The following is a 24,780-nucleotide window of genomic DNA, read 5'->3' as shown; positions in this document are numbered from 1 at the left end:
GTTCCCAGAATAGTGTGGTAGCTTGCACGTGCTGAAAATGCAGCATACTGAAGTACTTTGCGCCAATCCGCCTCTGGGTTGCATCTGATGCAATTATTCAGCACCAAATGTACACGTTCACAGATAGCGTTCGCTTGTGGATTCTTGGCCGAGATCGCTTTCGGCTTGATACCGTAGCTTGCTAACATCTCTCTGAACTCGCTGGTATTGAACTCATTTCCCCTGTCAAAAATTACCGTTTTCGGACGTGGATATCGACACAGCCATGTCGTATCAAAGTTTTCCGCTGTTGTCCTTCCTTTACTGTCTGTTTGGATGGAAACCTCCAGCCAACGAGTTGCTTCATCGATTACAGTAAGGGCATACTGACGTTCAGCTCCATAGGGACCCATCGTGTCGACATGCACTACGTCGAACGGATCAACCCTGTTCAGGTCTCTTGGAGGGAGTTTGCCATATGCTTGTGGTCCTCCATGCAGTTTGGCTTTCTTGCACGTGATGCACTTCTTGCAGTACGTTACGATTGTCTTCTCCATGCCCGACCAGTAGAAATTAGCCCGCATGGTATGGAATTGTCGTTTTGATCCGGGGTGCAGCAAGTTCAGATGATACCAATCAACAAGTTCTTCGCGCATTGCATTTGGGATTACCACACGTTTCTGGTACGTAAGGAGTCTCGCCCCCATGGTGTTCTCAACCCGGTAGTCTGGGTCACTCGTGCCATTCACACACTTTTGCAACAGCACTTGTACCATCTTGTCTGTACTCTGGAACTGTTTGATATAATCTCCTTCCAACACACATTCGCCTTGTTCGCTGAACAGTGCTCTGCTAAGCTGTGACCGGTTTTCGTTGGACACGGATGTGCACTCCATGCGTGAAAACGCATCTGCAGCAATGTTTGATTTTCCTTGTACATATTCACATGTCAACCCGGTACTCTGACAGTAAGAGTTTCCACCTTTTTACTCTTAGCGAATTCTCCGTAGGATAGATCAAGTTCTTGTGATCTGTGTGCACCACCACCGGGAATCCTAAGAGTATTGTTCGGTACTCTTTTAAGATCTCCACAACTGACAGTAGCTCGAGCTCCATCGTGGTGTAATTCCTCTGCGCCTCCGTAAGTGTTCTCGAAAAGCACGCAATCAACTTACCATCCTGCTGAATCAAACCACCTAATTGCTTACCACTCGCATCCGCGTAGATGTCAAAAGGTTTTGAAAAGTCAGGAAATGATAGAAGTACTGCTTCGGCTAGCGCTTTCTTGATTCCTTCGAATGCTTCATTCTCTGTCGAAGTCCACACAAATGTTGCTTTTGGCGACGTCATTCTCGTCAGTGGCTTCAACAATGCGGACTTGTGTGGAATCATCTCCCTGTAGTAATTAATCAGTCCTAAGAATCTTCTCAACTCACGCTTTGTTCTCGGCGCTGTCAAGCGCGTTATCGCACTGATCTTCTTCTCTTGAGGCTGGATTCCATCCGCACTCAATGTAAAACCCAGGTAGTCCACCGACTTACAAAAGATATGACACTTTTTGCCATCAAGAGTCACATTGTACTCTTTCAGACGTTTTAGTACCACCCGTAAATGCTCCACATGGTCCTTGGCTGTCTTCGAAAAGATCAGTATGTCATCTAGATACACGATGACAAAATCAAAGTCACCCAGGATCTTCATCATGCTGGCCTGGTACTCGTCCGGAGCCGTAGATATTCCCATCGGCAGTCTCTTGTATTGGAACTTTCCCCATGGTGTACAAAAGGCGGTGTACTTTCGGCTTATTTTCGCTAATTGTCTAGCGTAATAGCCCATATTGGCGTCCAGTGACGAAAAGTACTTTGCTCCACCTAGTTTTGCTAAAACTTCTCGAATCAGCGGTACATAGTATGGATGTCTCTTCAAAAACCGATTAAGCGCTCGAAAGTCAGTCAGCAACCGTAGTCTTCCGTCCGGCTTCTTTAAGAAGAAGGCAGGCGACGCCATCTCCGAGTCGAAGATTTGCTCAAGCACATCGACTGTAATCAATCTGTGTATCTCCTTGCGAGCTGCATCTTCCTCACTCCTCGGTACTGAGTATGGCCTCGCATGAACCGGTGTGAACGGCTCAACAATTGGTAAGACGTAATCCGGCAGCTTCATCTTGCCCAGATGCCCATTGTACAACATCTCAAAGCTAGCTAACAACTTCACGACTTGGTCGTACGTCTCTTGGTCGATGTCGGCATCGCCAATCAGGTCCATCGGTTTGACCGAAGTATCGTTAATGTCCTTGACCTCGTCAAGTATCTCCCCACCTTTCAATTCTACAGGCAGGTGTCTTTTCGGCTTCTTGTCTGGCATCTCTTGATACGTCCCAGCATTGCCCATATTCACGACCACGGAGTTTCCGTTCCACTCCACCTTGCCGTCTCTGAAGCTCACGATGATACCCAATGCGCTCAATAAATCGCGACCAATGACCATCTCGTCCTTGGTGTTCTCAATCACCTCAAACTGATGAGTGATTCGTGAGCCATAGTTAAGGTCCAAGAATCTGAACTTCACAACCATAGTACCATCCGACTTGAGTTTACCGTCAACTTGCTCGAATGTCATGGTTGAAGGGGTCTTCTTGACTCCCAGCTGCTTATTAGCAGTCACGAGTGATGCGTTAATATAACTGGTAGTACATCCAGTGTCCAGTAGAGCTACTCTTTTCTCTTTCGTCTGCGAGAGCCGAATTCCCAGTCGCATTGGTCTACCAACGCTTTTAGACGCTTCATTCATCGCACTGGTGATTATTTTGCCTTCGCTCTCATCACTATAGTTGTAGTCCGACTCCGTGTCGTCCACCTTCGTCAGCTTTCGGTTCTCCGACTTCTTTGTCGCTGACTTCTGATTGTAGCTATTCTTGTCGTTCATCTTCTGCGTAAAACACTCCTGGTCACTATGTGACGCTGTCTTATGCAGTTTGCACCACTTTCCACTTAGTTCTGCGTTGTTGCTCGACGACGCTTTGCTCGTGTGGTTATTATTCCACTTCGTATGGCTACTATTCTTGCCATGGTAGTTGCCGTACTGCTTATTCGGCTTACTCGCCTTCGGCTTGCCTTTGTTCTCTTGTCCTTCGCGTCGCTCTGACTGCTCAAGGCGCTCGAAATACTGCACGGATTGCGGCATACTACTGAATGTGATACCACTGCACTCGTACGCATGTCTCCAATCTCTCGGCATCGCACGCTTGAAGTACCTGATCATTGACTTGTCGTCCAAGTTCATGGGGTTCGTTGGCAAGTCTCGAAGCATGCGAGCAATCTCTCTCATGCGCCGGTGACACTGTGACACTGTCTCATTACGCCGCTTGGCGAACATGAACAAGTCTTCTTCCAACTGCTCATTGTATGCTTTGGGTACGTACGTCCGTCCCCACAACGCGTACGCCTTCGTAAACTGTGCCACACTATTCATATCCTTATCCTCGGAAGCTGTTTGCCACGCCTCCAGTGCCTCATTCTCCAGCACCAACTGCAAATTCAGGTCCTTCTCTTCTGGTGCCCACTTTTTGAGCTGGCACAGACGTCCAAACTTGTGACTCCACTTAAGCCAATCTTGGGCTGTGCCTCCGCTGAAGCGAGGGAGTGAAATCTTCACGTACTCACGCTCCGTGTTGTACGTTGACTCCCGTGTTGTCACCTGGAATACCACGCCTTTGTCTGCGCGGTTCATCTCGTCCATGGTCTTGCTTGGTCTTCACCCGTTGTAGAAGTCCTACAACTTATCCTCTAGTTCCGTCCTTTACTTTGAGCTAGTTCAAAGTGATATGCCCTTGGCTCGCAGAGGGGCTTTTAGAACAGGATTAATTCAAGACTGGTATTTCTGTTAGTTTGTGTCGTGTCTTGTCTCCGACTGGGACAAGAGCCTAGAAAGAAAGAATAGAAAATAAAGTGCAACTTCAACTCAAGCTGCAATGGCGGTCAGCATCCTCAGGCCGACGCCCTTGTCAATATCGTACATATCAAATTTCGCAAACCTTTATAAGAGAATACAGCATGTTGCTTAACGTAATAATTATACCGGTATTTGTTTTTGCCTAAAAAAATAACTAATGAAAAGTCGGTTTAGTTCTTATAAGTCTGCTAGCGCTGTAGAATATCTGCGAAGCACAATAAAGTTGAGTTCCCACCAATAAAGTAGTAGCAGTATTTTATCCAATCAAGAGGCTTAATAATTGGGCGGCTATCATTGCCAACAGGTCCGGTCGTCAAGCATGTTCCAGCGTCGAGTGATCGCCAGCGTCAACGCCGTCGAGCGTGTGGCAAGCAACCGCCAGATCCGTCGCAAGACGCGTCACCCAGCCAACCTCCGTGCACTGCAGCGTCAACCTCAAGAGGAGGTGGTGGTGCCGCCGCTGAAGTACGAACCGACGTATGTTCCGGAGAAAGTGAGCTTCAACGGCTGGTCCCCAGCTCCGGAGGCGCCGCTTTCCGGCCTTCCGTTCCACGTAAAGCGTACGGCCACGGGTATGCAGCTTCCAGTGTACAGGGACTTTAGAAACGGCCGCACGCGCGTGCTGACCATCCTCCGTCGCTACAAGGGCGACGAGCAGGAGCTGCGTGACGAGATGTCCAAGGTGTGCCAGGGCAAGGAGGTGATCGTGCGCCCGGGCCGTTTGGAGGTCGTAGGCGACCACGCCAGCGACATCCGCAAGTGGCTTGTGGGTCTGGGTTTCTAAAACACATACGAAAGACATAGAAAACAGGGTTCTTTTTGATAAGAAACAGAATCAATCGGGTCCTTGCCAATAAAAGAACTTGTGTTTTATTGCCGAGTTACAGAGAATGCATGCCGTAGACGTCAGCGACGACGTTGTTGAGGATGTCAGACACACTGACATCGGAGCACGCCACGAGAATCAGATCCTTCTCAATTGGCAAAAAATACGGAAATGTGGCACGGTTCATCGAAATGTTGCACAGGGTGGCAACAATAATCCGCGCTGCTTCCGGCTGAAAGGGCAACAGAAAAAAACAAAAATATCAAAAACCAACAAACACTCCTGCCGCAAATGTTTGTCAAAATCTTACCCTTCCGACACAAGAAAGAAGCGAGCCTGCCAAGCGCCGCATGCACGTCGGATGTCGCGCCATTCGCAGCTTCGTCTCGTCATCATAGTCGGAGAGACGGAAGAGAACTTCCAACGCTGCGTCTCGCATCTCATGATCCAGTTGGTTTCCTTGGTCAAACGCCACAGAGTGCGCTGCATGCGCCCCACCGACATGAGGCGACGACGTCGTGTGGCGCACACCCTCCGGACTGACGTACACGACGCCCATGCCGACACCTGACGGCAGCCCGTCGTTCTCCCAGGGTGCAGGCCAGCGACTGTTGTCGTCTCCATCAGTCATATCTTCGTCAGAATCAGACTCTGCGTCCAAGTCATAGTCAGCTTCAGTGGGGAATCCGTGGGATCGTTGCGTCTTGTGCTTTGATCCACGAGGGAGGAACTCTTGTCGAGAACAGCCTAGCAATGCGACCACACGGTCAAGTAACGCTGGGTCTTGCAGTGCTTGACTGGCCGACAAGAACCTCTTAATGGCTACATCGCGACATATCTTCGTGAGCAGTTCACAAGCGCGAAGGACGATAGAACGACGTTGTTGCTGGAGCTCTCGGGTCCACCAGGATGCGACGCAGTTCGCGAAGTAGACACTCGAGTGGCAACACGCGATCTTTTTTCCACAATTGGGCGTTTAATTGGTGCTGTGGATGCCACACTTCAAGAGAGGCAGGAGGATGTAGCGCGAGGAAGTCGATACGCTTCGAGACAGCACACAATGTATCCAACACATGGTCCCCGATGTCCACAGCAGCGCGGGAGCGTCCACCGCGACAGTTGCGTGCGTCGGTACTGTTCACGTAGCGTAGAGCCATGATAAAGAACACACACAACTCGTCGTGAGCAGCGATTGGCTTTTCATTTGCGCCGATGATTGCCAGATTGCGTATGATGTTCAAAACTAGCAGAGCTCGAGAGTCCAAAAGTTCACGCTCGCCGTCATCGACTGTCAGATTCAGTAGTTTTCGTCGAATAGATTGTTGTTGCACCATTTCTTGCTCATCCGGCAACAATTTGCAGGACACTAATTGTCGATACAAAGCGTCCAATAGTCCCGGCACATTATCCACCAATAGCTCGTTCTCGTTCGCTGTTGCGTTGGCATTCGATGTCGCTGCGTTCTGATGCTGTACAGAGTCATCTGTGCGGTCTCCGTAAGATAATACAGTCAGTAGATTGAGAGCTGACAGCACTTGCTCGGGTAAATCCGAGTCCAACGCCAACACGATGTTATGCAGTGTCCCGAGGTGCGTCTGGAGTTCACGTTGAGCTTTGAACCTCTTATTCGCTCGTGGCAATGGAGTTCCACCCATGCCGCCCTGCGCATCTTGAAGATCTTGCATAGTGGCAACGGGGGCTGTGTCGTCGTCTGTTTCCACTTGGGCGCGGCGCTTGTTGGGCAGTACATTCATAGTGGCTTCGGAGGGAGGGAGGTCTCGTCCGAAGAGCTGTTTCTCTTCAAACGCTCGCAGGTAGTGGTCGTAATGGGCTGCCAATTGATAAGGCATGAGTCCTTTGATGTTGAGTCCGTTGGGACCTAGAATTTCGGCCCATTGCTGACGCTGAGAGACGACAGTGAAGCCTCCGCGAGATACCACCTCTTCGTACAGTTTGAGCCAGTCGATAGCAGCGCCCGTCGGCGTTTTAGGGAGAGACTGCAGCAGAGAAACCTCCTTGCGGTCTTCGACAAACTTTACCCAGTCACGAAGAATACTCTCGCGCGCAGCATCGCCCCGACAACTGAGCTGAAGTGCCAACAGCGCCTCCTTCGCCGCCACAGCCGCCATGCTAATTATGCAAATCGCTTTAAAAACTGGCTTTTCCACCAATGAAAACGCGGTAAGCCATGATTGATAGAAATTTAAAACAGCAGCAACTGAAGTTGAAGAGCTTATTCTAACGGGACCCAAACCAGACGGACCTGTCCCCAGTTGTCGCAGTGAACTCTCTCGCTACGTCAAGAACAAACGTGAATTTTTCGCACAGTCATGAGCGATTACGACGTGGCTGCCATGTTCTCCAAACATTCGGCGAGAATTATCCAACAGCACCGCAGCAGCAGCAGCATCAGCATCGGCAACGAATCTCCAACTCACACCGATCTTGAAGAGACAAGTGACACTCACAGCGTCCAGAGTGCTCCAGCGAGTTCCGCTCATCCAATGATTAGTCGCAACAGCCTCTCACGTTCAGTGACAGCGTCTCTGAGTCTCGAGCAGGTGCAGCAGCAACTTGAAGAGCTCGAAAACGCTCCAGGTCCTACTAAAGAGGAGATCGAGGAGATGCTAGCTCAGTACTCGAGCAGTGGGTCGGAAGACGAGAGTGACGAGTCGTCGTCAAGTGATGAACCCGAAACGATCATCATGAAAGTACTCATTGTAGGCAACGCTCGCTGCGGGAAGACCAGCACCATACGAAGATTCACTCAAGACAAATTCAATGAGGAGTATGTAAGCACCATCGGGGCGGACTTTGTGGAGAAGATCATCGCGTATGACGAGCAGTTGACCATCAGTTTGCAACTATGGGACATTGCAGGTCAAGATCGCTTCGCTAAGTTTACACGCGGCTACTTTCGAGAAGCAAGAGGAGCTGTAATCGTCTGTGATATCACACGAGCGAACACGATCGACGCTGTCGTCAACTGGAAGAACGAGATCGACACGTGCTGCAAAGACTTGAACGAAGGCGCAGAGATCCCAGTCGTGATGGTTGCTAATAAGAGCGACTTGTTGCTGGACCCCATGGGAGCGCTGGATCTGGGCGTCAACATGCAGAAATGCGTCGATAAGAACAACATTGTCGAGTGGTTCCGTGCCTCAGCCAAGAGTGGCGAGCGTATTGGAGATGCCTTCCAGTGTCTAATCAACCGAATGGTTAACGACTATCGCAATGGGGAGGACAAAGACAAGAACGAAGAGGAGAAGCCTGAAGAAGAAGCCCCACCAGAGATTATCCGGTTGTCCCAGACTCCACCGCAGTACCGAGCTGTCAAGCAACAAGGCTTCGCGTGTGACTGCAATTAGAAAGGCTACTAGTACTGCTCAAGATACAACCTCTTTTTTTTTATTTTTTTTTTTAATTTTTCTTTAGCATTATCCAAATAATGCAATTCAGATGGACTAGTCGACGACAGCGTACGTTGCAGCTGTTGTTTACTGACGCGGGCGCTTGCGACGCTCAGCTGCCAGTGTGGCTGTACTGTGTAAGATCTCCTTGCCTTCAGATGGACGTTCAATAAAGTACGGGTCCAGGTCGACTGCAAAGCGGCGGATCTTCTGAGAGGCCTCGTCGATCTTCTCGTCCGTCGTGAGTGCGAAGATCTCGACAAGTAAAGCTTCAACGCGGAGGTTCTCCAGGTCCACGAGACGGTATTCGTCTTTCTCATCTTCTTTTTTCAACTATATAGAAAAAGAAAAACTTTTAAGTAAATTATAGAGACCTGTATAATCTAATAAGTGGCAACTCACCGCCTTCATGCGTGTAGCTTCAATTGTTATGCCGTTCGGGAACTGCCATCGCGTTCCTAGACGCATGTATCTGTAGCTGTGGCTGCAGATGATGACATATTAGCGAGCATTTCTTGTCTAGACGTGAGGAACAGAGGCTTCGTACCGAAACCCAAGCGTGCGGAGGAACGAGCGCACGTTCTGACCGACAGACACAGCGATCTGGCTGCGGAACGGAACACCCAGCGGAGCGCTGCCAACGTGCTCCGACATCTTCTTGCGCTCCCATCTCCCGATGTATCGCAATTCCCTGGTGAAGTAACGTAAGACTCGAAGTGCAATTTTGCAACACTATAGAGGCTTCGCTTCAGCTTACCACTTCTGCCCTCCGTCGGACGGCATCTCGACAGCTTCGCCCTGGAATGTTGTAGAGCCAGAGAATACATGACGTGCGCGGACCTCGTAGTGTGGGACGCCGTGGATGTACTGCGGACATTTGTCGTCGAAGTTGTAAACGTACTCCTTGTATGCAATGTCCTCCTACGACGTCCCAACAAATGCTTAGCGCTTGAGCGTAGTCTTGATATGTATGTGATCTAATATCATAGCTGGTGATAGCTTACCTTGACCACGCTCTCGTCGCAGAGCCCACTTAAACGCTCGACGAATGAAGGGAAGTGCTTGACGTTCTAAGCTCGTTATCGTCCATAAAGCGAGGACAATGACCACAATAATTAGTCACCACGTCGTAAGCAGCAATTTAAGCCATATCGTATAATGTTTGAGCATTTCAACGCACAACTTCCCCCTGCAGGACGCACTCGAAGCACTTGCCAGCTCGCGCCATGTTGGATTGTCCAAAAGTGGCAATTGAAAAACAATCTTTCGATTGGTCTAAATATAAATTGAAGTTCATTTGCTGAAAAGGACCTTCAATCTCGCTTATTGGCTGAAAAGAAGCGACTGTGAGCCACATGCTCATTAGACTCGGCAGACTTGAGACTTCCAGGCTGCGTAAGGCAAGATGGTGTGGAATCGTATCAAGTTCCCCAACATGGCGGTGACCTTCATGGGTAAGAACGCGCGCACACGGCTTCGTGACAACCAGTACGTCTTCCGCGTGGAGCCGCACTACACCAAGCACGAGATCAAGGAGTATTTGACCAAAGTTTACGACCTGCCCGTGGCCAAGGTCAACACCATGAACTACGAAGGTGCGTCTATTATAATAGCAATGGTAAACGTTATTATTGTTGTGCTAACAATCTTCATTTCCCAAAATCAGGCAAGTTTAAGCGCGCATTCCGTGGTCGCTACGTGTACAAGGAGAAGGACTGGAAGAAGACCATCGTGACCCTCAAGCAGTAACTTAGGCGCTTAGTTAAAGGCGGCGACGACAGCAACGGGTTCTGCAGTGCGACGACCACGGTACAAGGAACAAAAGAGTAGATAACAGTCGCTACTGCAGAATGGAGCAAAAGTTCGCCTTATATCGCTAGCTTCGTTGAACCTGTGAATATGCAACACAGAAGGAAGCAAGGTGTGCGCCGCCGGGGAATCGAGTAGTACTTGCGAAGCAACAGATGAAATGAATACAAACACACGCGCAGTTTTCCCACTGCTCCGATGTTATGCCTGGCGTACTAGTTGTACTGAGATTCTCTTAAGAAATTAACGCTCCTTGATGCGAAACCTATAGGACATCCAAGGCGGCGTCGACGGAAACGCAGTCTTAAGCACAAAGTGTCGACATGGCAACGACTCTGTCCCCTCCTCCGCTTCAGCTGCAAGTCGCCGTCTTCCTCGCGCGTTCATCTCCTTAATCCTGCTGGCTAACATCCTCGAAGTTGTCCACAAGGTCGGGGACCTCGTCGTCATCGTCGTCAGCAGCGGCGGTCGAAGCAGCCTTGGCGGCCTTCTGGGCAGCCGTGTACGACTCGGCGATCTGCTTGAGGTTGGCGAGGTTGTCCGGGCCCAGCTGGTTGATAATGCCAGGCAGCAGCTCCTGCAGCGACTTGGTCTGGTTAAAGCCCGACACGGCGTACGTGTTGGAGGCGATCGAGGCCTGCACCTTGGGGGCCTGGAAGTGGATGACCTGGCCGTCAGCCTTGAAGAGGTTCACCTCCTCCACACCGGGGATGGGGGTCACGCCAAGCTTCTTCAGGGTCGCGCCCAGCTTCTTGTCGTCGGCAGTGGCTGTCTTGTGGGCGGCTTTGCGCTTTCGGCGCACCGTACCCTTGCCGCCCGTGCGGACGTCACCGAACTTGGCCGCGAGGCGTTCACGCGCGAGAGTGATAGCGTCAGCCATATTTCTGTAGTTGGAAATAACAGGATACGATCAGTTTCTAGGTTTCGCAAAACGACGCTCCTCCCAGCGGATATGGGGCTGCTCTTGCAGATTGCATAGATTTCAAGCCCGATCTGTCCTGTATTTAGAGAGGCAGAGCGCTATAGAGACCAATCGACAGAGGAACGCACCTTGCAGTAGAAAACTGGAGTTAGTAGACCAGGCAAAAATGATGCTGGCTGGAGCGCAGACAACGTTTCCAAGGCTGTCGGTGCTGGATTGCTAATTTGTAGCATAAAACGGGGTGAATGTGGCGAAACACTTGGTATTTGTAAGCTCTTTCAGACTCACCCACCACCCAGTTTTAAGGGTCTGGCCCAGACGCTCTCAACCAATGGATGAATTCAAGTAGTACTATTGGTTAAGACTTTAAAGTGTTTTCTGCCAATAGAGCGATTTTTTAAACATTCTGTCAGATTTGATCAAAATTTGTCTGAATTAATTATTGGGTATCCATTGAAGACACAATGAACCAAGATGACTTCCGACAGATGCTCGCAAGCGGCGAGGCTAGCGAGGCCAAACGCAGCTACGGAGGCAAACGCAACCTATCCGAGGCGGATCTCTCTGAAATTAAGAAGCTGTCTACGAAGAAAGCGAAGAAGAAAAGCAAGAAACCAACGAATGCAACGCCCGCAGACGCAGCCGGTCCTCGGCCGCCCAACAGTCAGTACCGAGACCGAGCGGCCGAGCGACGTAGAGGTGAAACAGGAGACATGATCGATGCCGAAGAGTACAAACATTTAGACACGGAGCAGAGTAAGTTTCTCGGTGGAGATATGGAGCACACGCATCTAGTCAAAGGACTGGACTTCGCGCTACTCTCTCAGTTGAAGCGTGAGAAGCAGAAGCTGCTGGCCGAGAAACAGAAACAAGTGAGGAATATAAGTACTGCTAGCAATCTAGAGACAGCGAGACCGAGCGACGGCAAGATGGCGTTCAAAACGCGAATGGGAAGACTAGTGTACTTCCACGCGTGTCAGAGCACGCCGGAGAGCACGACGTCGGTCAAGTCGGAGCTGTTCTTGCCCGGTCGAATGTACTATACATTCAATCTATCACCTACTGAGCTTGAGAGTGTCCCTGTGAGTGTACAACGCAGTAAAGAGGATTGTCCTGAGCCTGATGAAGTGGTGAGTGGGACAGTAAATGAGTCGCTTATTGACCGCGTGGCAGAGCTGATGAGCAGCAAGAAAAACGGCAAGAAAATGCGAAAAAAGAAGAAAAGAGACAGTCCTATTCATCATAGTGACAAACAAGAGATAGATGGTGTTGAAGAAGAGCAGAATGATGTAGAGATGCCTGAGACAGAAGTTGAAGCTGCAGTTGATGAGGACGAAGATATTTTCCCTGATGTGGGTGACTACGTTCCGATGGACCAACGTACGGACGATGAATCTGCTGGTGAATCCACGAAGGAGGCTGTTAAGAAAGCTGGTTACTTCTCGAATCTGAGTGCTGCTATCACTGAAAAGGAAGAAGCAGCTCGGAAGAAAGAAGAAGACGCAGAGCGAGAGTGGAAGGAGACACTGCAGAAGGCGGTGGAGACCCAGAAGAAGATGGAACGAGAGAAGGAACGGAGAGAGAAAGCGGCCAAGATGACTGGGGGAGCGGACGACTATGCAGAGTATCAGGGTGTTGGCGCTCTCGGAGGAGACAGCGATGACGAGGACGATGAGGAGACTGCGAGACGTCGCAAGGCTGCTGGTCTAAGTGGCCGTAAAGATATTGTGGACTCGGATGAAAAAACTCGTCGGAAAAAGCAGAAACAAAGCAACAAACTTGCGAACGACCTTGAGAAGATCAACAAGGTACGGTTGTATTAATCAATGAGGACTACATACTGTAGATAGACTCACTAACACATTTGTTTCACTTGTGCATAGATCATGGAGGACAAGTCGAGCAAGTAAAATAAAATAAAATAAGGTTTTTTATGAGGAAAAATAGAATCCCGTGAAAGCTAATATCTATTTCTACGAGCTTCACACACAAACGGTATCTTCCTCGAAACGCCGCCTTAAAGGATCCAATCGGTAGAAGCGAGTCATTCCTTCTTCTACGTGGCTCGAGAGCGACCTGTTGGAACACTGCCCACCTCGTCGAGCTAGTATCACCTGTCTACGCTCACGCAGCTTGTGCCTCCTCCAACGCAGCAGAAATGGCAGATCTAGAGCGTAACGACCAGTTCGGCTTCCTGTATGAGAACCGCGATCCGTGCAACGCCATTGCGCTCCTTCAACTCGGTGTGACGCTCGTGTCGTTCTTCTTCACGTATACCGTGTGGTGGTCGGGCCTCTTCGGCGTCATCGTGGCTGCCATGGGCTACTATGGCTCTGTCCAGCCTGTCATCCAGAGCAAAGTGAGCTTCATCCAGTTCGTACGTGTCACTTTGCTGCGTTTTTGAGGGTTTCTAGGCATAATACTGACGAAAATCGTGCTGTACAATTGCAGTACTACTTCGGCAACTGCTTCATGCTACTGCTGCAGGCCATCTCGGCCGTTGTCCTGTTCATCCTCGTGAGTGAGTGGAAGAACTTTGACTCTTGGGCCTGGGGCGTCATCATCTTCGGTACGCTCTCTTTCGGCGTGCAGCTCTTCGTCACGTACGTGGCCATCCAGCGCTCACACGCGTACCGAGCGGAACTCATGAGGAACCCTCCGCCGGCGGAGAACGTTTACGGAGGCAACTCGAGCGGAACTGTCTACACGGCAATGGGAGCTGGATACAAGGCGCCCACGGCTCAGATCAAGACCATTTAAGAAAAAGATGTAGACTTTTGAGTGCAATAGGATGCCACGAGCCGCTTCTTGCTGCGTATAAATTTAACTTTCTTCGAAATCGTGTCGAACATCTTGATTTTCATGTGTGAGATGAGGTTTTGACATTTTCATTTTTTGCGGTTTGGTTGGAAATTACACCCTACCGTCTTACCCCGCATACAAGGCATAGGTGCTGTAAATGAATACAACGCTGCTTGTGTGTTATATTCGTTTAGAAAGCCTATGTGTTGTACAACGAACAAATTGTTTGACTTTGAAGAAGCAAGTCTGTGGGTCCTGGAATATGACTTGGTGGAAATGCACGAACGCCAAATGAGTCTACTGACAGTTTATGAGCTACTGGACGGCGATCCCATTTACAAGTTGACACACGAGAAGCTGCTGCAGTTCAAGAAGTTCCTGTTCGCCACGAAGCCGAAGCCTCCCATCGCCCACGAGATAGCGAAGCTCCCCCCCCCCCCACAAAACCACTGATGCGACCAGAAGAAGTGATGCGAATCTTCCCCATCCAATTAATTAACAAATGTACCTCCAAGGTCACAGCCTACCAAGCAAAAAAACCGGGAACGTTGGAAATGCAGCTGGCGCTGGAGATTGTTGGCGTTGGAGTGTTCGCGAACTCTACGGTATCGCTCATGAGAAAGTGGCACACCGCAGTAAAATTCGTCAAGAAAATCAAAAGAGCTATAACCTGGATTGATCGATTAGACTTCGCGCAACACGGGAATTCTAGCTTCTACGTCGAGGAGGACACCAGTATACCTAAGCTGCTGAAAGATCTGCCAATTCTGTCGAACGAGTATGCAGACTTGGTGGACCCGGCTTCGAAGGACACCCTTAGCGCCCAAGTCATGCAGATGATTCTACACAAACTGTTTGGTGCGGATCCTAGTGTTCTAGTGATCGACCCGTCTAACATGGGGATTTCAAATGGAGCTTTAACGACAGACATCAGGTATTTTAAACTGGCGTTGGCTGGAGTCACGAAGAAGATGAAAGTGCTGTTTCCAATCAACTGCAACAACAACCACTGGTGCGCTGTGCTAATGGATTTGGAGAAGGGCAGAGTGTACGTCTACGACTCGATGGCGTCCTCCTACATGATCGGTGTCCGTGCCGTGGCACAGAAGATGATCATGATGCTGCCAGACGGAGTCAGACCTAGTGCTCGCTTGGTGACTCACGACCCTGGACTTGGCGTTCAGTGCGACAGCTATAATTGCGGTGTGTATGTCTTGCTGGTATTTGAGATGTTCTGTGGGTCAGAGCCGCTCGGCGACCTCGACAAAAAGACTCTGCAATGCATGCGCTACCGCTACTTGCGCATGTGTATAGAAGAACAAGGAAGTAGCAGTAGCTAAGTCACTGAACTCGTTGCATCGAACTATGTTTATTGAGTTATATGCTTGATAATGTCTTTAGTAATTGAAGGGGATAACCTGCTCAGCAGAACGCTTCTATCTCTGCGGACTCTGGTACTGTCACTGAACTCGTTGCATCGAACTGTGTTTGTTGAGTTATATGCTTGATAATGTCTTATGTAATTGAAGGGGATAGCCTGCTCAGCAGAATGCTTCTATCTCTGCGGACTCTGGTACTGCCGATGTCGATCCACTCCGGCTCTTTGGCATCTTTCGGATATACGTGTATAGTGTATAAGTTTTAGGCCGGCTCTTTCGATTTGGGTGCTGTAGTGGGCACAGGATGGGTGTCTGACGGTCACAACTGGGTACGGGTGGGTGCTGGTTTGGTGTCGTAATTCTGTCTTGTCCCGTCCCATGTGCACGAGGTGGGTGCAGCAACGAGTGCCGAAAAATAACAGACGGAATTGAGTCAAATCTTAATCTATGTATTTTTGTCGAATTTACGGAATGGTTATAAAAGCATTGTAATTTATTCATAAATACTCGCTCTCGAAACAGCTTTATCATACTACGTCACGTGTAAACTTAGGCTTCGTTTGCTATTATTAATATCACGGATATTATTTCTTAGTGTGCATGCTACGAAGAAGATTACGGGTTGCCCGACTGGTACATAAATTGTGAATAATGTACCAGCTAATATACAGCATTAGCCCCTTGGCTCCCGACGTCGTAACTTACGACATGACTCTTTTTTTATGTCGTAACTTACGACATAATTGGAATAACATTAGAAAATGGCTCAAAAATGGAAATCCTTTACTTTAATCAAGTCATTTGAAATCGATAAAGTTCAACCGGTAAATGAGAAAAATCCAAAAACGAGCCAGGGATCAGGGACGCGCGGAAAAGATGGGATACGCGGGAAAGTATCCAGTTGCCACTCAGTGGTCCACAGCCCATTACAGAATTTGCTCGATGGCTCGCATCCGGCCTGGAAAACGAACCAAAACAGCCGCCGTTGCTGCGGTGGCGCGCAACATTGACTTTGGCCACTTTTGGCGACAACTTCGAGCTGTGGGATGGAAGTACAAGCGACCAACCGGGATACAAACTAAAGGGAAGTACGTAAGTGCAGATGGTTCAAAGGTGTTAGTTGGAGAGGAGGCTGTGGTGGCGTATGCATTAGAGACAGGAATATTGGATGAGCCGGAGAGCGCAGAGGAAGCCAACGCTGCAGACGATGAGGTCGCTGTTGACGTAGTAGCCGACGATGACGAGAGCGCCGCTGCCTTTGCTACTGAAGACGCCGTCACTTCCAGTAAAGACGCCGCCGATAATTGTTTAGAGGACGTACGTGCGTCGCAGATCGACACAAGTGCTGAGCTGTCACAGCAGACCATGAATGATCTGTTTGGCACCCCAAGCAGCTGCAATAGCTCTGAAGTCGAGCTTTCACAGGCAGCAGTTACTCGGGCTTTTAATTTGTCGCCCGGAGAGCTTCGAGACGCAGCGACAAACCTGCAGTTTCTGTCATCTGGACCCGAGAGTGACGCTCAGTCGGATGTTGGCGCTGCTTCCCCGCCTGACAGTCCAGTGCCCGCACAGCCTATAACTGTGCCGACCGCCCTACCTGTCACTGTGCCCGTCGCCCAACCTACACGTGAGCCTGACGCCCAACCCGTACGCAAGCACGCTTCCCAACCTGTTCGTGTGCCAGCTACGCCGACCTGTCCTGTCCTACGCCCCCGTCATCCTGTCAAGAAGGATGTAAATTTTGTGACTGACGACGAAGACCTGAGTGACTACGAGAGCTTTAGCTCTGGAGACAGTGATGACGACATTGAAGAAGACAATTATGACGATGATGGCAATGATTGTGAAGTACCTGAAGAATTGGATGAGCTATCAGAAGATGACGCTGTGCCAATGGACGCAGCGTTCATTGACTCACTTCAAGTAGGCAGTGATGCCCTCAACAGTCAAGCCAAGCAGCAACGTGAGGACGCGTTACGTTCAATGGAGTGGTCTCCAGTCACTCACGAGTTTGAGGAGGGTGTCGAAGCGTACTCTGGTCTGAATATGGAAGAGGCACGACCGGTCGCTGAGCTACTAAACGTTTGCCACTCTCTACTACTTACATTCTTTTACTTTATGCCCAAGTCGCTATGGGTCAAGATAGCTGCAGAGACGAATCGGTATGGACTTCAGCAAGTCACCAGACGTGCAGAAAGAATTCATGCAAAGCAACACGATCGGAGAAAGGAGACGGTTAAGCAGATTAGTCGGCGTTTGAAGGCAAAGCCGGGATACGAGACGCACGAGATCTTACACGTGATAGGTCTCCTGATTGCGCGCATGCTCTGCCCGCAAAAGCGACGTTTTGCCGCTCACTGGTCGATGGTGGAGGATGGGGCCGTTCCTGCAGGTAATTTTGGAAGGTTCATGGGCCGGAATCGATGTCAAGACATGTTGCGCGACTTGCACTTTGTGGACAACGAGGCGGAGCGTACGCGAGACAGGCTCTGGAAGTTGCGAATGGTAGTCGAGACAATGCAGAATCGTTTCTTGATTGCGTGGACCCTCCCGGCAGTGTTCACTTTTGACGAGGGTGTTCTGCCTTCTACTTCTAAAAGAAACACGACTAGAATGTTCATGCCCGATAAGCCTCATCGGTATGGCTCGAAAATGTTTATGGTGTGTGATTCAAGGACCGCGTACTGCCACAGGTTTTTTTTTTTTACTTACGTCGTAAGTTATGACATTAGATTGGGTTCTCATCAATTATGTCGTATGTTACTAGATTTGAGCTGTATGCGGGCAAAAGAAGAGATGGAGAGCATTCAACATTTGACCATAAGACCGGTGCGGCTGCAGTCGTTAGAAATTTGAAGACAATGGCTTGGTCCCAACACCCGGCTTCCATGGCACGCAGTAGTTATCGACCGCTTCTATTCGTCAATTCTACTTGCTATCGAGCTACTGGGCATGCAAGTGTCCGTGATAGGCACGATAATGACCAACCGGCTTGGATATGATGCAAATGTCAAAGAGAAACGCAAGTCACGTCCAGCAAGCGTTCCCCGAGGCATGTTCACGTTTTCTCGTTCTGTCGCCATTCCAAATATGGTTGCATTTCACTGGTGGGACCGGAAACCTGTGCATTACCTGTGCACAGGCTCGGCAATGACAGAGACGACTATTACACGAAACGTCAAGCGCGTTGGTACAATTACCGTGCCCTGCCCGGCGGCTGTAACCGACTATCAACGTTAGATGGGCGGAGTTGATGTGCATGATCAACTCCGCCTACAAAAGTACTCTTTGCAGAAGTCTACGAAGTTCAAGAAATACTACAAAAGCCTTTTTTTAGGCTTCGTGGATTTGGCACTTGTAAATGCGTTTATTTCGCACAAAGAGGCTGCACGTATCGCTGGAACGCCGGTGATGAAGCGAGGAGAATGGTTCGGAGTCCTGCAAAACCAATTACTGCAGCTGAAAGTGGAGGACTTCGCTGGTATTGTTGCAACACCGACACCTAGCAGCCAGAAGCGGAAGCGCCCTCAACTACGTCTGACACATGCTGTCGAGCAGGCCGACGACTGGGTGACCGTTACGGGCATTCAGAAGCGTCGCCAGCGATCTTGCAAGGTGTGTGCCCTGTTGCGCACGGATCGAAAGAAGAAGTTGTTTGCTACAACTTACTTTTGCGAACGCTGTTCTATTGACGATGCAAAGTGCTGGCTGTGCAGCAAGATACGACGTCAGTACAAGGGTGTAGCTAAAACGTGCTTTGAGATCTGGCACGACGACTTCGACTGCGGCCAAAACATTCCTGCAACCCGGGAAAGAGAGTTGTCTTGCGACGCCGGGGAAGAAGGCAGGTGTGCACAAGAAGACCCGTCGAGAGTTGCGACTTCGTGAAGATGAGGAAGACGGCGGTGATGAACATGAGAGTGAGCAAGAGTAGGCTTGCCAGCGTGACATCAAAAGAGTGTGGGCGCTTGTCATGTCGTAATACACATTTCCTTGAGTATCTGTACTTTTTGTTCTGTCTATTCTACTGATCTGGATTCATAAAACAGCTCTGTGCACCACTTTTCCCCGATGTGCAGCAGATCTTCCCGCTGTACTTTCTAATGTGGGGCAACTTACGACATACAGTGTTTTCTGCTAGCTACTAAGTAGTATAACTTACGACTTCTGAGAGAGCAACCTGTCAAAAACTTATACACCTATACGCACGTCGAACATATGCCACATACAAACAAGTAGTGACATGGACATGTCGTAAGTTACGACATTATTTATCTCGTTTTCGATACATTTCGCCGGGAACCAAGGGGTTAGCCCGCCCAGTTTAAAATTCACGCCGTGAAACTAATCGTGGTCACTGCTACACATTCAGCAATGGGTCTACGCTGTGTTCTGCTAATGACAGTGGTCTACCTACTTGCCGGCACCAATGCTCTTTTACCGCCTGGGGGTGTCAGTGCTTCGCTTTTGGACTACAGCATCGTTACCGACCGCAACGACGTCGGACGAGAAAGGTCCCTGCGGCTTACCGAGACAACAGAAGAGAAAGACAGCGGCGTTGGTGAAGACGGTCCCAAGACTGCGGATGAGAGATCGAATCCGATATCAAATTTATTCTCTCAGATGAGAGACAAGCTCTCGCTGTATTTCAAAACTGAAACGTGGCTTGAACTAGGCAAGTCCAGCGAGTATGTCAAGAGGAAGTTGGGGCTGGAGGGATTACAAGGCACAAAACTAACTTCGCACAAGAACTACAAACGGTGGGTGAAATATTCTCACAGGCTTGAAAAAAATCAGCTACTGGCAAAGGCCCAAAGAAAATACTCTACATTTAAGGTGTGGAACGAGGCCGGGCTTGAAAAGATCACCGGTAAAAAAGTGTGGAACGGCATGCCAGCTCAGGAAGCCATTGATGTTTTGAAGTCGATCCAGTCATCGGATTCGTTTAAGTACTATCAGTGCTACATTACTATGTATGATGGGTACATGATAAACTTGTTCGGTTCGGGTTATTATCGTCCCGACAGATTTATCGACGAGAGAGCCACTGCAGTGGAAAAGATGGCGAGGGCGTACATTTGGGCAGACAATGGAATAGACGAGCGGTATGTGAGGGAATTCTTGGGTTTGTTGAGGAAGAAAGACGACGAGGTCCTCAAGAACCCATATTACCGATTTTACAAGGATTCACTGAAGAAAGGCCAAAGCTAAACCAAACATGAACATCGCTCTATAATATCCGTCTAATTATTTCGACGTACGATTAGGTGCATGAACTCATTTGTGGCAACAATCAAGCAAATGCTGTGCAAAATATAGGAAACCCTACCTAGTATGTGGTTTATTGTCAGTGAATCAGACGAACTCTTCCAACCCTTCAAGTAATTCACCCATCTCGACCAGTCGGTCACTTCCTCTGGGTTCAACTGACCCTCTCCACAAGAGTACACCAATCAAAACGGAAGTGTGGTCCATCTGGTACCGTCATGCGGGTGTTCTTCTTCCTCTCGCTGTTCACAGCCACCGCCAACGCCGCTTGTAGTCGCGACTCGACTGCTCTGACATCCGACTGCTCGCAATGCTACCAAGGTCGCCCTTGCATCGCCTTCGCTGCGGATGCGTCGTGCAACGCCACCACCTTCGGAACGTGCGTCAATAACGGGAACTCGTCCAGCGGCTCAGCCGAGGACTCGTGCGCCTTCGAGTGTTTTACCAACGGACCCAGCGACTTTGCCGCCAATGGGGCCGTGGAGTTTACAGAATACGTCTTCTTTATTCCTTACGGGGATGTAGAGAGCAAGTGGGAGGCGAGCTGGACGAGCTCTCAGGCGAGTACAGTGGACTCGCAATTGGAGAGCGAAGCGGATGAGACGCAGCTGCATCCTAGCGAATCCAATTTAGTGTTCGAGGACATTGAACCGCTAACGTTCCAGTCAGAGACGACGACGGCGTAAGTGGGATATTTTTTATTTTAACATTTAGAAAGAATATGCTGACTTTGGGATGGTGACAGAGTGTTTGTCGGGGGGACGAGTGTGTGGGGAGTGAGAGGAAAAGTGTCGCAAGTGAAATTAAGCCCACAGTTCCTGTCAGCGAATACGCAGCTAACAAATATGTACGTGGTTGGATCTTATTTTACTATATTTCTCTAAATGCTGATATTTATTTTTAAATAGAACGATGGTAAATCTCGGGTTTCACGTGGATCCGCCGCAGTCAACGTTCCCTACGACGAATGTTGAGAGCTTCCGGATGTCCAATTGTCTGTTGAGCACGTATCCGGCAGATTTGGAGTTCATGACGTCGGTCGTGCACGTGTGAGAAAAAAAAATATTATATATTATTAGCTGTTAAGGGCGAACACTGACAAGTTTATGTCTTTAAAGCGACTTCTCGCAGAACTACTTTAAGGACTACGCTGTCAAGTTCTTGCATGAATCGATGGAGACGCTCAACTTGTCTACGAACGCCTTGACGGCCTGCAGCGGCAACTTTCCGAACATGATAAACCTGTAGGTAACTTTATTTATATCTTTGTTTTTTTAAGTTTATTAAACTTATTTTTTTTCTGCGCAGGGATCTGTCTGGCAACACACTAACCGACATTCCATCCAATATCTTCAGCATGCCCAAGCTAAAAGTGTTAAACCTCAGTCACAACTCCTTCACGGGAGTGGCGCTGACAGCAAACCAAGTCTCGTTCCTCCAGAGTCTGGACTCTTTTACTATCGACACATTTGGCGACGTTTCTTCCTGTTCGGAGTCGGCGCAAGTCGAGATCAGCGGCGTATCTGTGTGCACCAGTACAGGTTATGCGGACGACTCGTCTAGTGACGGTAGCAGTAGCAACACGGCGGCGGTTGTAGGTGGCATCGTCGGCGCTATCGTCGTGGCAATTGTCCTTGGCGTCGGCTTCTTCTGCTACCGACGGCGTAAAGCTCACGGCAAAGGCTTCGGAACTACGACGGGGTTTTCGGATCCTACGAATCGATCTGGGAAGGGTGGGGCATCGCTTTGGAACGACCAAGAACTGCTGTCGTTGCAGGTTAATCCCGATGACATCGAGGACATTCGGAAGCTCGGAACAGGAGCTTTCGGAGTCGTCTACCTTGCCAAATATCGCCAGAACAGACTCGTAGCTTGCAAACGCCTTAAAGAGGGGGACGCGACGTTCGAAAACACCCAAAATTTCGTTGCGGAGATCAAATTATGCGCAACTTTGGACCATCCGCGGGTGGTTCAATTGCTCGGAGTTGCGTGGACCATTGAGAGCGACTTGCAAGCCATGTTCGAGTACATGGCCCAGGGAGATCTCCGTACGTATCTCGAGAAGACCAAGTCGGGGTCTTCGCTCTGGAACGCTGAGAAGCTGCAGCTTTCTGCGGATGTTACTGAAGCTTTAGTGTACGTTCACTCGTTCACGCCGCCGATCGTGCATCGAGATCTCAAATCTCGTAACATTCTTCTGTCTCAAGACACTCGAGGCCATCTGAGCGACTTTGGGGTGGCTCGCGTGCGATCTGCTAACGACACGATGACTAGAGGCGTCGGCACTGGACGGTGGCTGGCTCCGGAAGTGATCACGGGCAACAGGAACTACGACCAAACCAGCGACATCTTTGCGCTTGGCGTCGTCATGTCCGAGCTGGACACGCACATGTTGCCGTACGAAGATGCTCGTGGCGCGGGGGGAAATCCATTGGCCGACGTCGCGATTCTTCAGCTCGTAGCTTCGGGTAAATTACTGCCGACGTTCAGCTCTATGTGTCCTGCAGAGCTTCACGACCTGGCGAGACGCTGCATGGCGTTTAACCCACACGAAAGACCCACAGCAGTCGAAGTGGCCTTTGCGCTGAGGACCCTTCAGAAATCTGGCGGGTTTAATTAAACTGGGTCTCTCATTGTTTTTTAAGATATTGACTCGCCAGATATTGATCACGCTCTGGCTATAATCCTTTTAGCACTCGCCAGATTATGATCGCCCTTGCCAGATCCTGGTACTCTGGCTAACTATCTTCCAGATCCTGGTACTCTATTATAAGATTATCATCCCACACTGCGTGTGAGTCGTTGGGTTGCTCTTTCTCGTTAATGTCGAAATGCAGGTTGCCACTCAACAAAACAAAACAGAGCGGAAGATTTGCAGGCCTCTAAATCTGAAACTGTCTACAAGTAGCTAAACATGGCTTCCAACAGCGAAATGCGGTTCAGGGCAAATGACAAGACCGCATCGCGCCATCTCTTTATTTATATGTTTGTATCGATGACTTGACTAATTATTTGGTAGCTGCAGCTTAACAATTAAATTTAGGCCATGTTTGCGAGTCAAATTTTGAAAACTAAAGGCATCGTACTATGCTTAGAAAAACGTTAATTTATCCAAATAAAAAGTTTCATGTGACCAAGTCGTCGTTGAGTACAGTATTTGGGTTACTGCCCCCGAAAACCCCTCATTTCCGGCCTCCTTGTCTGATTTAATTAGTGTTTAAAGATATATATCTTCTTTAACCCTTCTACACCGGCATTACGGATAATCCGGAATACAATTTATGGAGGTGTTATTATTCCGGGATCTCTGCTTCGCAAAATCTGTCATGTTATTTCCGCATATAGGTATTTGTATACATTAACTTTGGCAGGGTAAGCATCGAACCCGTGACATGATTTTTTGCGGGAAAGGGTTTGGGTTACTGTACAGTATAAGAATCCACAAGGCCGGGAGCCGTCCATTCCAAAATCAGCGGCCACCCAGACAGACCAACACTCTCAAGATGGAGAAGCCGTTCAAGCAAATTTGGAGAGAGCTGACCAAAAAAGGCTGGAAATCCAGACGGCCGAAGGGATTGAGCGTCGACTACACCTACGTACCACCCGAGGGAGATGCAAAGGGCGTTGAAGGTGTCGACTACTTCGTTGGTACGCTACCGACTTGTATTGCTGCGTTGAAAGTGCCTAACTGTTGCTGTGTATACAAAGGTGAAGTGAGTCTACTACGCTACTGCCGAAGCCAACGATGGCTGGAGCTACCTCCTCTACCAGCTTCAGTGCTTCCTCTCCAGACAGCAGCTTCTCTGGAAAGTGAACTACTGACTACTGTCCCCACCACAGGAGCCGGATTGGTGACTAATCATGAAGCGACTATTGCTACTTCTACGGTAGCCCCTCCCCTCCCCCAGGCTCAGACAAACCAACTGCTGCCGAGAATGATATCGCTAATTCCGGGAAGACCTCAACTGGCAAACGGAAGGCTAGCTCGACAGGAAGCAATGCATCGAGCAAGCGGCGCCGGACTGGTATGTAATCGCTGTCCTGGTCTGTCTGTTTGTTGCTAACGTATTCACGTATTACGGATTATACAGGCAGCACTGTTCCGGAGAGTAATGCTCCTGTTCCGGATAACACCGTACACTCTATTCCGGATATGACTGGAGCTCTTCAGGATAATGCCTCACGTGCTGTTTCGGATGGATCCGTTGATACTGCTCAATGCTCAAACGATCACTGTGAACGCCCAACTCCTGCCATTACCCTCGATGACTTTGACTCGGATAATTCCTTGGCTGCTCTTCGTCGAGACCGTCTCTTTGACAAAATTGATGATGAAGAACTCTACTTGGAGGAATGAGACTGGTTGCTATCTCTCGACTCTGATACCAAAGGAGATGAAGATAGCATTTTGCTGGACAAGGCCATGTGTGTGGG

At 49.4% G+C, this 24,780-nt stretch overlaps 11 protein-coding genes across 11 annotated transcripts; 8 read left to right on the top strand and 3 right to left on the bottom strand.

The window, feature by feature from the left end:
• Positions 1 to 4,249: 4,249 nt before the first annotated feature.
• PITG_09631 (uncharacterized protein) lies at positions 4,250 to 4,714 on the top strand (the record flags this gene model as incomplete). Its single annotated transcript, XM_002903204.1, has 1 exon — positions 4,250 to 4,714. One exon carries the CDS (start codon positions 4,250 to 4,252, stop codon positions 4,712 to 4,714), a length of 465 nt encoding a protein of 154 aa, XP_002903250.1.
• Positions 4,715 to 4,811: 97 nt separating this feature from the next.
• Positions 4,812 to 6,885, bottom strand: PITG_09630 (uncharacterized protein; the record flags this gene model as incomplete). The annotated part of the gene is made up of 4 exons (XM_002903203.1): positions 4,812 to 4,988; positions 5,067 to 5,570; positions 5,662 to 6,219; positions 6,265 to 6,885. The coding sequence occupies 4 exons, from the start codon at positions 6,883 to 6,885 to the stop codon at positions 4,812 to 4,814; spliced, it is 1,860 nt and encodes a 619-aa protein (XP_002903249.1).
• A 576-nt stretch (positions 6,886 to 7,461) lies between these two features.
• PITG_09629 (Rab32/38 family GTPase, putative) lies at positions 7,462 to 8,124 on the top strand (the record flags this gene model as incomplete). Its single annotated transcript, XM_002903202.1, has 1 exon — positions 7,462 to 8,124. The coding sequence occupies one exon, from the start codon at positions 7,462 to 7,464 to the stop codon at positions 8,122 to 8,124; it is 663 nt and encodes a 220-aa protein (XP_002903248.1).
• Positions 8,125 to 8,253: 129 nt separating this feature from the next.
• PITG_09628 (uncharacterized protein) lies at positions 8,254 to 9,394 on the bottom strand (the record flags this gene model as incomplete). The annotated part of the gene is made up of 6 exons (XM_002903201.1): positions 8,254 to 8,489; positions 8,565 to 8,650; positions 8,714 to 8,857; positions 8,924 to 9,087; positions 9,171 to 9,236; positions 9,347 to 9,394. 6 exons carry the CDS (start codon positions 9,392 to 9,394, stop codon positions 8,254 to 8,256), a joined length of 744 nt encoding a protein of 247 aa, XP_002903247.1.
• Positions 9,395 to 9,571: 177 nt separating this feature from the next.
• Positions 9,572 to 10,529, top strand: PITG_09627 (ribosomal protein L23, putative; the record flags this gene model as incomplete). The annotated part of the gene is made up of 2 exons (XM_002903200.1): positions 9,572 to 9,761; positions 9,833 to 10,529. 2 exons carry the CDS (start codon positions 9,572 to 9,574, stop codon positions 9,913 to 9,915), a joined length of 273 nt encoding a protein of 90 aa, XP_002903246.1.
• Positions 10,177 to 11,064, bottom strand: PITG_09626 (transcription factor BTF3-like protein; the record flags this gene model as incomplete). The annotated part of the gene is made up of 2 exons (XM_002903199.1): positions 10,177 to 10,859; positions 11,026 to 11,064. One exon carries the CDS (start codon positions 10,853 to 10,855, stop codon positions 10,367 to 10,369), a length of 489 nt encoding a protein of 162 aa, XP_002903245.1.
• Positions 11,065 to 11,361: 297 nt separating this feature from the next.
• PITG_09625 (uncharacterized protein) lies at positions 11,362 to 12,720 on the top strand (the record flags this gene model as incomplete). The annotated part of the gene is made up of 3 exons (XM_002903198.1): positions 11,362 to 11,769; positions 11,827 to 12,531; positions 12,577 to 12,720. The coding sequence occupies 3 exons, from the start codon at positions 11,362 to 11,364 to the stop codon at positions 12,718 to 12,720; spliced, it is 1,257 nt and encodes a 418-aa protein (XP_002903244.1).
• A 335-nt stretch (positions 12,721 to 13,055) lies between these two features.
• PITG_09624 (uncharacterized protein) lies at positions 13,056 to 13,657 on the top strand (the record flags this gene model as incomplete). The annotated part of the gene is made up of 2 exons (XM_002903197.1): positions 13,056 to 13,274; positions 13,349 to 13,657. The coding sequence occupies 2 exons, from the start codon at positions 13,056 to 13,058 to the stop codon at positions 13,655 to 13,657; spliced, it is 528 nt and encodes a 175-aa protein (XP_002903243.1).
• Positions 13,658 to 19,452: 5,795 nt separating this feature from the next.
• Positions 19,453 to 20,289, top strand: PITG_09622 (secreted RxLR effector peptide protein, putative; the record flags this gene model as incomplete). Its single annotated transcript, XM_002903196.2, has 1 exon — positions 19,453 to 20,289. One exon carries the CDS (start codon positions 19,453 to 19,455, stop codon positions 20,287 to 20,289), a length of 837 nt encoding a protein of 278 aa, XP_002903242.1.
• Positions 20,290 to 20,509: 220 nt separating this feature from the next.
• On the top strand, positions 20,510 to 21,230 carry PITG_09621 (protein kinase; the record flags this gene model as incomplete). The annotated part of the gene is made up of 2 exons (XM_002903195.1): positions 20,510 to 21,028; positions 21,092 to 21,230. The coding sequence occupies 2 exons, from the start codon at positions 20,565 to 20,567 to the stop codon at positions 21,228 to 21,230; spliced, it is 603 nt and encodes a 200-aa protein (XP_002903241.1).
• Positions 21,231 to 22,612: 1,382 nt separating this feature from the next.
• On the top strand, positions 22,613 to 22,966 carry PITG_09620 (protein kinase; the record flags this gene model as incomplete). The annotated part of the gene is made up of 1 exon (XM_002903194.1): positions 22,613 to 22,966. The coding sequence occupies one exon, from the start codon at positions 22,613 to 22,615 to the stop codon at positions 22,964 to 22,966; it is 354 nt and encodes a 117-aa protein (XP_002903240.1).
• Positions 22,967 to 24,780: the final 1,814 nt, after the last annotated feature.

The sequence above is a fragment of the Phytophthora infestans genome, genomic scaffold (assembly GCF_000142945.1).
Source record: "Phytophthora infestans T30-4 supercont1.15 genomic scaffold, whole genome shotgun sequence".
Classification (NCBI taxonomy): domain Eukaryota; phylum Oomycota; class Peronosporomycetes; order Peronosporales; family Peronosporaceae; genus Phytophthora; species Phytophthora infestans.
Note: the sequence above shows the minus strand (reverse complement) of the source record. Positions and strands in the feature narration are given on the sequence as shown.